The sequence below is a fragment of the Micromys minutus genome (assembly GCF_963924665.1).
Source record: "Micromys minutus genome assembly, chromosome: 14".
Taxonomy (NCBI): Eukaryota; Metazoa; Chordata; class Mammalia; order Rodentia; family Muridae; genus Micromys; species Micromys minutus.
Window position 1 is genome coordinate 2423654 of NC_137983.1, and position 13243 is coordinate 2436896.

At 54.6% G+C, this 13243-nt stretch overlaps 2 protein-coding genes across 2 annotated transcripts; one reads left to right on the plus strand and one right to left on the minus strand.

The window, feature by feature from the left end:
• Positions 1–789: 789 nt before the first annotated feature.
• TMEM221 (transmembrane protein 221) lies at positions 790–2810 on the plus strand (the record flags this gene model as incomplete). The annotated part of the gene is made up of 3 exons (XM_080928860.1): positions 790–1109; positions 1651–1736; positions 2335–2810. The coding sequence occupies 3 exons, from the start codon at positions 790–792 to the stop codon at positions 2808–2810; spliced, it is 882 nt and encodes a 293-aa protein (XP_080784986.1).
• Positions 2811–8037: 5227 nt separating this feature from the next.
• Positions 8038–12575, minus strand: MVB12A (multivesicular body subunit 12A). The gene is made up of 9 exons (XM_080928862.1): positions 12436–12575; positions 12262–12360; positions 12033–12129; positions 10451–10577; positions 10117–10236; positions 9927–10033; positions 8948–9009; positions 8386–8442; positions 8038–8254 (listed from the first exon to the last, which is right to left on the minus strand). Exons 1-9 carry the CDS (start codon positions 12517–12519, stop codon positions 8192–8194), a joined length of 816 nt encoding a protein of 271 aa, XP_080784988.1. The 5' UTR covers positions 12520–12575; the 3' UTR covers positions 8038–8191.
• Positions 12576–13243: the final 668 nt, after the last annotated feature.

Below are 13243 nucleotides of genomic sequence, written 5' to 3' on the forward strand. Positions count from 1 at the left end.
CTAGAACTAGCTATGTAGAGCAAATTGGGCCCCCTTGGCTCCCCCACCCCCCCAAAACTCACAGTTGGCTGGCCACTGCTTCCTTGGACACTTCCTACCTCTCCAACTCTCTAAACACCGCCCCACCCCTCCAAACGGGTGGGACAATTCAGAGGATCCCACCCTGACCGCACCCCTTCACGCCCCCTCCCAGACAGGTCCAATTCCAGGTCCTGACCAAGACCACACCCCCCTGTGTTTCCCGCCCATTAAACTCTCACCTCTCCGCCCCAACACCTGTCAGAACTAGAGCCCTCCTACCTTTGCCTTGCAAGCCTCCCCTTCTGGTTCCTTCACCCTGGGGACCCCACCCATCATTATCCACAGGACTCAGACCCTGATGTTGCGTTGTCCCTGAGCCCCGTCTTCTTAAGCCCGGCCCTTCAACAGCCTTCTTGTCTCCGTCTTGGCCACACCCTCTTAAAATATTTGCATGTCCAACCCCGCCCCTCATCTCCAGGTTTACTGAGGGGCTTCGCCTCCCCTGCAGTGGGTGGAGCTTCGGTTTCTCTGGCTCTCCCAGCCTGACCTGCCGGGCCAATCCCACAAACACCAGATCCCCCCTTCCCCAGCACACCCCGGGGAGGCGCCCAAGACCGAAGCTCAGTAAAAAACACTTTCTCCCAAGTTTTTGCGCATTTTCCACGTCCTATCTGGTACCAGCACTCGGACCCCAGTGGCGTCTGTATCCCCACCCCAAGTCTCCTGAAGGCCTACTACGCCTCCCTTCCTCCATCTCAGACCTGCGCCATGGGCCGCTCCTACGGAGGCCGGGTACTGGCCGCGATGACCCTACTTGGCATTCCGGCCGCGGTGCTGGTTGTGCTGGCTGCACAGCTGCTGTTCCAACTCCAGGCAGGGCGAGCGGAGCTGCGGGGCGTACGCACCGACGGGTTGCACCCAGAGCTGGACCCGGATGCCGGGCTACCCGAAGCTGCGGCTGGGGCATTGCTGCCGCTGGCGACGGCGCTGGCCGCGCTGGCACAGGTCCTCGGGCTTACTTGCTTGCTGCTCGCCGCGCTCTGCGGACACCTGGGCGCCGAGCTGGCACGCGGGCCGGGGCCGGGCAGGTAGGATACCTCCGCCTCTACCTGCAGAGGGGACACTGAGACTCCCAGAGCGCGCCGGTCCTTCGGGTGATACTAACGGGGCCTCAGCGCGCCCTCCTCCTTCCTGCGCTGGTGCTTCGGGTGCATGGGGGAGCACGTCAGTCATCGGAGCTGCACCGCAACATCGCGGCTCCCCGCTCTGAAGCAGGGTGCAGGAAGGACAGGACTGCCGGTTGTGGATCCGCAGCAAGCCGCAGCCTGGCCCGCAGTCGCCTGCTCAAGGCTCTGAGCTCAGCAGTGCAGGTGTAGGCGACTCTACCTGAACAGTGGGGATGTGACGGGGTGCTCTCCTAGAGTCAACCACACCCTTGTCCCAACTTAGATCCTCCACTGTGTAGGCCTGACGATGATTGGGAATGGGTAGATTCAAACAAATGGTGGTGGGTGCGTGGGTAGATGGAGATGGGGTTCATGCGGTGATGATATGGGTAGGTAGGCAGGTGGAGACTTTGGTTCCTGTTGTCACTGGGTCACCGTCCTCCTTCTTGTCCCCCCCCACCAGGTCGGACTGGTTTCTGTATGACTGCCGCCTCCTCAGGCACTCAGCGCTTGGCCTGTTCTGCTGTGGGGTCTCCATCTACTTGGCAGGTGTGTGTGGGGAATGTCAGGGGACCTGGGGCGGGGTGCACACAGGTCTCTGGACCAGTGGCCTGGGTTCAGGTTGTTGCTCCAACACTTCCTCTTGGATATTCTCTATGCCTTCTGGAGAATCTGTCCCCAAGGTGCCCCCCTATGTGCACTGTGGCATGTTGCACCCATGAAAAAACGCCAAAAGGAGGCAAACCCCATCTTACTCTCCAGACTGTCCTCTACCCACGGTGCGCAGGGTGTTTTGTTTGTGTGTCCTGCATCATGCGTGATGCCTGAGCTCGGGAAAGCCGATAGATCTCCTGGAACCAGAGCTACATGCGCTCGTGAACCACCGTGCAGTGCTGGGAACCGAACCTGGGTCCTCTGAATGCTGAGCCACGTGTCTTGTCCATTTCTGCTGGGCTTTTTGTTTGTTTGTGAGCCAGCACACCTCGCTGGCTTCCGTATTTGGAAGCAGACATGGTGGTGAGGAGGCTTGGACAGAGCATCCATGTCTGGTCCAGGGTTCTCTGCCGTTACTGTGTTTAAAGGGAGCTCCTCCCAGAGCTGGGAAGCAGACTTTTATGGAGTGAATCGTAATCCATTCCCTCCTCAGCACTGGCCATTTACGCCCTGCTGCTGTTCGAGATCGAGGCAGGAGCAGCAGCTGCATCTATCCTCGGCTCTGGTGCCCTCATCCTGGTGGCGATAATGACCCACACCCTGTTCCGGGCTGTTCATGCCACTCGTCGGGGTCTCCGGGAGCTGTCCCCACCGTCCTTTGAAGATGAGCCGGCCCGGCCTTCAGGAAACTCCAAAGCTGGTTGCAGTGCTCAGCCCCAACAGGGTACCCATTGCCAGACCTTTTATAACCCCTCCAGGAAGCCTGGGGACCCCCCCGGGTCCATGGCCACTTGTACCACATCCACAGTGTTGGAGAGAGCCAGTGATAGCAGCCTGCCTGCCTCTCACCTGCCCCAGAGATTATTACCTAGCTTGGGCCCCTGGGACAGGGTTGCTCATGAGATGCACGAGATGCGTGGCATGCTGGGCCACAGGCTGGACATGGGAAAGGATGCCACACTGGTATGAGCTGGGAGCCAGGGGCGCGATGACAAGAAGACACAGGGATAGGTCCAGCTCAGCTACCACAGCCATGGGCCTTCCTCTGCACTGATGAACTCCTTGGTTTACACCAGTTACCTCATGATACAAAAGGGCGATGTACTGTTCTATGCCTCCTTGCTAAAGAGATAAGCAAGGGGCAGGCATGGGAGGTTTTCTAGAGACCTTGAAGACCTCAAGACATTTTGCCTGCATCTCATTGGGCACACACTGACAAATAACCAGACCTTGGTACCAGGGAGGCTGAGAAATGGAACCCATGGGGTCTTTTATAAGTATGGGGGAAGGGTCAGCTTGTATTCTGACTCTCAGTGGTTCTCTATCTGTTCTACAGATGAGGAAACGGAGACCCCAGTAGGGGCTGTGACTCACCAAGGGTCCCATTTCTGACCATCTGAGCCTGGACTTGCACCCAGGTCTTGTGACCCACCCTCATGTTCCTGGAAGAAGGCTCAAGTCTTAGACTTCAACTCCCTGGAACTTCCTGGGGAGATGTGGACATTTGGACCTTAAATGTGAGCTCAGAGCAGCCTAAGGCCAGGGGCATTCAGGGATGGCTGGGGTTTAGCTGTGGGTCCAAGGCTGAGTGTGTCTTCCTGCTGTGTCTGTTTTCTTATCTGTGATTTGTAGACAGGTTAAGAAACACAGGAAGATACACACAGTAAGCCCTCAATTCGTATTAGCCATGTGTCCTGGTTGTATTGTTGCTGTGACCAAATGTTTGACAAGACACTTAAGGAAGCTCTGGCTCACAGCTCCAGGCTGAACCCCACTCCTGGTATCAACTGTCTTTGTCAATTATTTCTGTCACAGAGATAAAACACCCTGACCACAGCCACTCTAGGGGGCAAGGGCTTATTCTGTCTTGCAGTTCAAGGGTGTGATTCTTCATGACAGGGAAGGAGCAGGAGACATTGGGTCATATGAACTTCCCAGTCAAGAAGCAGAGAGAGAAAGAGAGATAGAGATAAGATAGGGAGGGGGGGAGGGAGGGAGGGAGGGAGGCAGGGAGGGAGATGAAAGCTGCCTCAGGTCCCTGCAGTCCATGGGCTGATGCTGCGCACATTTAGGACAGGCCATCCCACCGCACTGAAGCCAGCATGGAAACTGCACCCTGACATGCCTAGAGGTCATCTCCAAGGTGACTCTAGATCTGCTCGGGTTGATAATCAGTGTGAACTTGCTGTTGCTGGTCCATGTGTAGAAGCAGTAGACTGCCTCCTAAGGGAATGGAAGAGGCCACTGGACCAGAGACCTCCACCCCCTCCAGACACGCACAACCGCAGGAATAAACTGATGGTAGCTTTGTTTCATTGGCTTTGTTTTTTAAGATGGGGTCTCATGTAGCCCAACTGTCGGTGAACATCCTGCGTAGTGGAGTACGGCTTAGACTCCAGTTGCTGTTGCCTCTCCCCACTGCCCCCCATGTCTCAGGATCTTTGTAACTGCTGCACCCTGGGCCCTCACTGGCCTCTCCCTCCTCCGGCCCCCTCTTCTCTGGAGACCTTGAATTGAGTCCTGGAATTCCCCAAGGCTCTGTCAGGAAATTCTGAGAGCTTTCAGAAAGCAAGGACAAAACCCACCCTCCCTGTGGGCACCAAACTGGGAACAGAACAGAGAGCCAAGAAGGCTTTATCTCAGCCTCCATCTTGGGACTGTCCAGGCCCAGGCCAGGTCGGAGCCAAGGCGACAGTTGATCTGGGTGTGGCAATGTAACTCCCCCCTCCCAACAGCCTGGACGGGGGTCTCTCTCTGCTTGATAAGGTCTTGTGTAGCTCAGACTACACTATGAAGCTCACTCAGAACCATCAGGGAGAATCTGCAGCTAGTTGGCCGAGGAAGGAGGGTCTCTGCAAGGTCTAGCCTAGCCTAGGCTACAGTGAGACCCTACCTGAATAAACCAAGTAGCCTGTGATAGCCAGGCATGGTAGTACAGATTTGTAGTCCCGGGAGCAGGACTTCTGTGTGTCCAGACTGGGCAGTATAAACGACCATCCAGCCCTGAGAGGCTGAGGCAGAATCAGGCAGGAATTCAAGGTCACGGTTGGGTACACAGTGGGTTCAATGCCAGCCTGGGCTACATGAGATGGGGACAGGGGACATCTTATTACTAAGATGGGGAAACAGGCACAGTTAAAGCACTGGTTACTGTGGATGAGCGTGGGCTGCAGGTTCCCCTACAGACATGACAGGGTTGGCCACGCACTGTGTGGATCCCTGGCTGTAGCCATGCAGAGCTGTGTCCCAGGCAGGCTCTGTGTGATGCCAGCACCAGCCTAGGGCCCTTCTCCAGCCACCAGGATTGGCAAGTGTGATTCAGGACAGACAGGTCCCTCCTAACTCAAGGGCAATCACAGGTCACAGGAGGCCTCCGGTTACCTAAAGTGCTCTGAAAAGTGATTCCAGGCGGTCTTGGGGCAGCTGGGAAGGCGACCAGAGAGAACAAGTGGCTTTTGCTTGAGAATGAGATCAGATTTGGTGTCTGGCGCCACAGCAACCTGGGGCGAGACCTGGCAGCCCAGGTAGGGGCAAGCAGATCCCAGTATCCAGGGTAGTGGCGCCCTGAGTCTCCTCATTGGCCAATGTCAAAGCTTAGCTAGGCTCCTGACACCCTGTTGACCTAGTCTTGACCAGCCTGTGTCCACCTGGTGCAGCAGCTGCCCTCTTCTTTGGGGTGGGGTGGGGTTGTGACTACTCAAGAGGCCCCTCAAAACAATCACAGAACAGGGTGGGGAGGTCACCGAACACTCACCTGAAAGCACTCCCTCCCCTGCTTCCTCCCCAAATCCCACAGCTGTGGTCTGGAGGCAAGTGGGGGACCCCCCCATGCAGCTATGGGGGTCATGAGCTACATCAGGTACCACTTCCCAGAGTAGCGGCCATGTTGTGGTCCTCCATACCTGTTACTACGACGCCATGCTTTATAAGCCCAGAACTTACTGGATCCCCAGGTGGGCTTTGCTAGAATGTTCTGTTGTTGGTGTCCTAGCTAAGGAAACTCTGGGCAATGCACCTGCTTCAGCCTCTTTAGTAAGGTAGCACAGCACCTACCTTCCTGAAATACCTGCATGTGTTTGGCAGAAGCTGTGAAATAAAACGGCATTTGTACTCAAAGCCTCCTGGCAGGCTTTCGGACACCTGAGACCTCCCTGTAAGCTGGACTGAGCTGGTACAGTCAGTTTGCAAGCACACCCTCTGTGGGATACACAGGGCTGGCATTCCCATTTGGGATCTTTTTTTTCTTTAGTTTTAAAATTATTTATTTGCTTATTTTTGTTTGTTTGTTTGAGACAAGGTCTTTTCTACAAAGCCATGGGAGGTCCTGGAAATACGTAGATCAGGCTATCTTTTAACAGAGAACTATGTAGACCAGGCTGTCCTTTAACTTGCAGATCCACCTGTTCTGACTCACAAGAGCTGGCATTAAAGGTGTGTGCCACTACACCCACCCTATCTTTATTGTTGAGGCAGACTCTCGAGTACCACAGGCTAGCCCGCTGTAGTCAAGGAGGATATTGCACTTCTGGTCCTCTTGCTTTCATCTCCCAAGTGTGTTTACCTTTACTCTCCCCACGGTTTACTGTGGCCATCCCTCCACAGTTCTAGAGCACAGAGACTCTGCAAAGGCCTCCAATGTCAGACAAAACCTGAGGGGTTATTTCCAAAGGTGCCTCAAGCCTGCAGAGGTCCAGCTACAAACACTGGAAAACATCTGCCCCTTAATAGCCCGGCTGCCTCAGGACAGAGAAACACCAAGTATCATGGTCTTCGTCCAGAAAAAGAGAAACAAAGGCAGACAGAAGGGTGGGAACAGATGTGGGCTAGAGGGAGCACCCACACCCAGTGATTCGTAATCACCTGTAACACCAGCTCCAGACCCAATGCCTTCTTCTGACCCTCCAGGGCTCCTGCACACACGTGCACATAGATATACATACACATCAAGAAACTCGTTCCATGCCACGCAACGGTGGCACACGCTTTTCATCCCAACACTTAGGAGGGAGAGGCGGGTGGAACGCTGAGTCTCAGGCCAGCCTGGTGTACAAAGCAAGACAGAGAAATCCTCTCTCCGAAAACAAACGTAATTCAAACAAAGCTGCAGGTGGCACAAGGGTGCAGCATCCCAGCCCCTCCGTGGGGATGTGTATTGTGAGCTCACAGCCCACCTTGCTAGGTTGTCAACTACACAGCTTGGTTTTTATGAACTGTCAGTCTCCAGGGCTTGGATATGAAGCGAGGATCCTTCTTTCTGTGGGTGAACTACACAGGTAAATTAAGATGTCTCCAAAGAGGCTGGTGACATGGCTCAACAGGAAAGGTGCTGCCGCCAAGCCTGACAATCTGAGTTCAAACTCCAGGGCCCACATGGTGGGAGGTGTTATATGGACCCATCTGGGGAGATGCTCCCCAGTTAAGGAATCACCCACAGACCGGAGCACCAATACCAACTTGGTGAATCACTGAGTTTTACTGAGGTTACTTACAGGATTAGAAATGACTCCAGGACAGCTGTCTCTCCAAAAGACACAATCACCCAGCAGGGTGACAGTTACAAAGCTGGGGACCTGCAGCTTACTGCGCAGTGGCTGGCTGCAGTCTTTACTACTTATACTGCTTGGGAAGGGGAGGCCTAGTGCATCTAGCCAGTTTTAGGGACTTCCTGAGGAACCCCTTCCCACAAATAAATAAAAGTTAATAAGTTCATGGTCATCCTGGAGAAGCTACATGTAACCAATTTCCAGAAAACTCCAAAATTTAAAAATTAAAATAGATACTCAGCTGGCCAGTGCACACCTGGTTGTCTCAGCTCACTGAGCGTGCCTGGCGTGTGCGCACTCTCAGCCTCCGGGCCCAAGTGTGGCAGAGCACGCCTGCAACCCCAGGAGGACCAGGGCTTACGATCACCCTAGGCTATGCAGTGGGTTCTTAGCCAGCCTGGGCTACTTGAACCCCTATGTTGTAAATAACATACAGGCCTTACAAAGAACATGAGTTCAGGCCATAGCTCCCATGTCAGGGGACTCACCTGGGACTCCAGTCCAGGAAATTCAATGCCTTTTCCTGGCTTCCAACAGCACCAACATACACGCACGCACACAGAGACGCACGCAGAAACACACGTATATAGGTATAATTCAAAATACAGCTTGAAAGAAAGAAAACAAAAGACTCCACACAGTAGGTCCCAGGTATCATTTACTGCTGGTGCGTATGCGGCCTCTAGACACAGACTTCTGACAGAAGGCTGCTGCTCTGCCCAGGCCACCCCCACACGCCAGGCAGGAGACCCTGTGCCTGTGCAAGCAGCCAGCCGGGCTGAGAGGCAGGTGGCGGCCGGGGCTGGGCTATGAGACGCTGGGGGGCAGGCGTGCAGCTGCGGTCTTCTCTACCACGAAGCCATAGTTATACTGAGGAGCAGAGACAGGGGCAGTGGCTAAAGGAGGGCCTGGGGCAGGGAGGAGGGGCACCGGGAAGGACTGAGGAGTTAGGGCAGACTAGGGCGCGGGGTAGGGTCCCACACACGCACCCCTGCACCTACCTCCTTCTCGATGTCTGCCAGTGATTTAATTGTCAGGTCCCCAAAGGCAGACAAGTTCTAATGGACAGAAGTGAGTGTGAGTCCCACTGAACTGTGGTGTGTGTACACGCACCACACACACACACACACACACACAACCAAGGTCTGTCTATGATATCATGGATAACTTCCAGAAGTTGGTCTCTCCTGCTATGTGGGACGCAGGAGCTGAAATTAGGTGAGGCTCAGTGGTATCGAGTACCTTTACTGGCTGAACCTCCTCTTCAAGCGTGCCCCAATTTCTCAGATAGGTCTCAAGTAGCCCAGGCGGGCCTCAAACTCATGTGCCCCAGCTTCCGAGCCTGAACACTGGGATGTCCTGTATGTACCACCATGCCTGCCCCTAATGCTCCCAGTTTTAAGACTGGCCCCACAGTTCCTAGCCTGCCACTCTTTCTTGGCCTGTATCCATCTCCCAGTCACATCATGGTTATTGTGCCCAGTCATACAGAAGCAGGAATGTCACAGCCCCTTGAACAGTGGCTGCCTAGAGTCCCTAAATTCCCATACACTGATGACTCACCAAGGGCCCGCAGCTCTTGCCCTCGAATCGCGGGTGCAGGGTAAAGGGAACCCCATCCATGGCTGTAATGAAAGAATCCAGGGAGGATGAGGAGGAAGAGCCCAGAACCTGTGGCCTCCCGATGTGACTCTGACCACCCAGGGAGTACAGGCTGATCTTCGTTAGAACTGCTCTGTTTGCAAGTGACCCTCAGATCAGGCCTTCTGAATCTCACAGGGGAACAGCAGAGGTCGCTAGACTCTCCTGAGAGCCTACCCCTCCCTCTTGCTGACTTCCAACCACTGTATGTCATTCTTCCTTAATCTCACGTGACCCACTCAAGTCCACAGAATGAGGGAAGCTCCCTGAAAGGAACCGTCTGTAGCTGTGGGCTCATCAGCCCTGTGGGATGAGATTTCCCAGCACTGAGGCTGCTTTTCGGTGCCACATAATCCTGGTACTCACCCATGAACTGCAAACCCAAACCCTAGTTCCCTGAAGTAGGCTCTCATAGCCCTGGTCTATCAGCGGTGCCCGTTGGTGTCAGGCGTGTTAATGTCACACATGAGAAATGTCACACAACACACCCGGGATTCTGCCCTGAGTATCTGCAGAGCGTGAGGTCCCAGTTACCCCTCTCCAAAGCCACCAAGGGGGGAAACACAATTTGGAGCCTGGAGAGACAGCTCAGCAGTTAAGAGCACTGCTGCTCTTGCAGAGGACCTGGGGTTCAGGTCCCACCACCCACATGGCAACTCACAACCCTTTTCAACCCCAGTCCAGGGGATCTAGCGCCCACTTCTGGCCTCCCAGGGCAGTGCACACACATGGTACACAGACATACTTGCAGGCAAAAACCCCCACATACATAATAAAAATAAATCTTAAAAACTAAATGCTTGGTAGGGCAGGCCAAGGAGAGGCCACACCCAAGTCCCATGTCTCCCCAGGGCACTGTCCCGAGAAGAACCCCAGAGAGTCCACTTCACTCTCTGCTCACCTGAGATGCCGTAGAGACTGGACGCCTCATAGATGGAGTCATTCCTCCGTAGAGTAGAGGCCCGAGAGCCCAGCCGAGAAAGTGCCCGCTCTGGGTGGCTGCCTTTGCTGGCGAGCAAGGGAAAGTGACTTCAGTCAGGCCTGAGTGCGTCCTCCTGGCCCATCTGCCCATGCGAAAGCCTGAGCCTCACCTGGGCTCTTTAGGTGGGTCCAGTGAGAGGCCTCGCATGTCCTGGCTGAGCGTGCGGGGCTTAGGCACCGGTCTTGGGGCTTTGGATTTCTTGCACCAGATGGCAAAGCCACCAATGTCCCTGGAGTAAAGGAAGGAGAGGAGGGTACCAGTGCCCTTCGCAGCCTCTTCTGGTAGCCAACGTTTGAGAGTGTTTTTCTTTCAGCACCTCACACTCATGCCAATCAGCATACTGACCACAGGGCTCATGAGATGCCGTCTCCACATGCAGAGATTCGGGTAAAACCAGGACACAAAAAGGCAGGGACAGGAGCTAGGACAGATGCTCCACCTACCCCACGCGCAGGTATCCAGGCACGGCCTTGGCCTTCCCACTTAGCTTCACGTCACTCACAACCACATCCGCAGTCCCCAGAGGCACCAGCTTCACACACATGCGTTTCTTCTTGGACACAGAGGCCTCTGGTAGTGGGGGCAGGGAGTGAGAGAGGGGGTGGATGGGAGGGAATGGGAAGACGCTCACCAGTACCATATAGGGACAACACTGTCAGGGACCACACCGGGGAGCTGGCTAAATCATAAATGGTATAACTAACCGTAGGAGAGTCACTAATGTTTTTGGAGTCAGTGAAACAGACTGACTTTTGATGTAAATACTCGGGGTGGGGCTATGAAATCAACAGTGGAGTATCTATTTTAGCACCCCAACTTCACTTTCCCTGGTCCTATAAAACCCAAGGGGTCACAGAACTCCTCTTTAAAAAAAAAACCAACCTAAGGTTGCTGTGTGCGCTCCGTGAAGACAGGAGGGTTATTTTCTATTATGTGTATATATTTGTGTTTGTGAGATAATCTCATGTAGCCCAGGCTGACCTCAAGGTCACTATGTAGCCAAGGATGACCCTGAATGCCCAATATTGCTTCAACCTCTTGAGTCTGTAGGTATGATGGTGAGGATGGGGCCAGGCTTTGTGCACACTGGGTGAGAACTCTGCTGACTCAGCGAATGTCCCAGCCCTGGCTTGCTTTGACAGGATCTCACTCTGTAGTCGACGCTGCCCTGGGATCCACCACACAGCCCAAAATGGCTCTGAACTGGAAGCAATCCTACTGCCTCTCTTAAGTGCTGGGATGAAGAGCAGCCCCTACACCTTGCAGATTATGAGGGGCTGGCCATGATGGCTCCTGCCCATGAATCCTGGAAGAGAGGACTGAAGCACCAGGCCAGCTGGGGCTACACACTGAGACCCTGTCTCCCCAAAGCCAATTACACAATAAGTGCAAAAGCCTCCTGTCTGCACACTGACCTGACCCTCTGCACGGCAGCCTGCCAGCGGTCACTAAAGACACCGAGAGAACCAAGCACCATCAGGGAGGCGGGCAGCTGGGTCAGGCAGGGGAGAAGGGAGAGGGGAGGCTGAGCTATGCAGAGAGCAGGGAAAGCCAGTTCCAGGCGGATTCGCTGTGCAAGAGCCTGGAAAGGAAAAGAGAATGGCCAGGAGGAGTCACTCCGCCACAGAAGCAGAGGGCAAGCAGCTGCGATCAGGGTCAGTGAGAAAGATGTCTGGGATGGTTGTTGTTTAGGGGTGGGATTTCACCTAGCAAAGGTGACAGTGTGTCTCACTGTGCTCAAATTCTTAGGAACGGCTAAGGCAAAGCCTCACGCTGTGTAGCCCAGGCTGGACACTAACTCAGAACCACTCTCCTGCCTCAGCCTGAGTGCTAAGGACAGGAATGTGTCAACTATTTAATTTTGGAGTAGTGGGTTGAGACAAGGCCTCACTCTGTAGCCCAGGCTGGCCCTACTTCAGCTTCCCTGACTTCTGCATTTACAGGTTGTGCCTCCCTGCCCAGCTAGGTCCTATTTCAGACAACCCTTCCCTGTGCCTGTCACTCTCCCGTGCCCACAGCTCTTACTGATATCCTGAGGGTCGTTGACTGTAGAGAAGCCTGACGGCAGGGGGGCCTTGTCCATCACGATCTGCATGTCCACTACCACATTGTCCTGAGGGTTCTGGGAGCACGAGAGGGGTGGGTGGAAGGGGACAGTCAGCGGGGAGGGGAAAGGTTAAGGTGTGAGCAGTAAGGGTCGGAGAGAGTTGGGCGAGGGGCGGGGCAGGCTCAGGCTCAGGCCGCCTGTGCTCACCTCTGGGGTACCCAGTGTGCTCAGGCACAGGAAGTAGCCGGCCTTCTGCGCGAAGCCTCGGCCGAAGCTGGCCGTCGCGCCCTCCACGGTGCAGGTGATCTGCGGGTCGCACAGGTCAGCGGGCTTCGTCCCCTCCCTGGCCCGTCCCCGTAGCCCTTACGCGCCCCCACTCACCGCACTGAAACCGGGCGGCGGCGGCGCCGAGACCGATGACCAAACCAGGCCGGCAAGCGGCGCCGAGTCCGTCCCGGGATCCATCCTTCCTGGGCGCTCAGGAGGCAACTAACGCCCTCCGAGGGCCCGGAACCTCGGACTATAACTCCCAGAACACCTTTGAAAGTGCGACGCAAAGCAGCTAGTACGCATGCGCAAGAGACTCCTGACCAGTCCAAAGTAACGGTGGAGACCCGCCTTCTGGACGCTTGAGAGACGTTTGCGGAAAAGGAATTAGAACTCCCGCCTCTAAATCACTACCCATTGCGCGGAGGGGGCGTTCAGCTTCCAGACCGGACTACACTCCCCAGAATGCTGTGCGGCATCACCCTCCGAGTCCAACCTTTGCAAGGAAACTTAACTGGCCTGGGTAGGAGGCCAGGTAGCTGTAGCTTGTTATTTCAAGGACTCCAAGAGGCGCATACCAGATGGTGAAAAAACCTAGACGAGATAGTTACTGACAACCAGCCTAATTAAGCCAATTAAAACTACACGAGTCTTTTAATAACAGCCACACGTAAAGTAGACTAAGCTCAGGGATACAGCGTTTTTAAAAGCAAAACGCTTAAGAACCACAATTGTTTCAGTATCAGGGTCTTAGAGTAACCTTGAGACAACTATTTATGATTTACACTTCCTCTGGTTATTTTAGTTTTAGGTTTTAGCTTGCACTAACATTGTGGTTCATACATCTGGACATGGTGAGGGTCAAGGACAGCCCCAAGACTGTGGCCAAGACAGGTGTGGCTATTAATGGGGTGATACCTAA

Bases quoted from the DNA above. Each gene is read 5' to 3' on its own strand.
- MVB12A (XM_080928862.1), bottom strand. From the start codon at position 12,519: ATGGATCCCGGGACGGACTCGGCGCCGCTTGCCGGCCTGGTTTGGTCA. The intron at 10,578-12,032 runs GTAAGAGCTGTG...CCCCACTACCAG, and splicing joins CAACGACCCTCAGGATATCA to AGGCCTCTGTGTCCAAGAAG. The intron at 8,255-8,385 runs GTAGGTGCAGGG...TCTGCTCCTCAG, and splicing joins TGGCAGACATCGAGAAGGAG to TATAACTATGGCTTCGTGGT.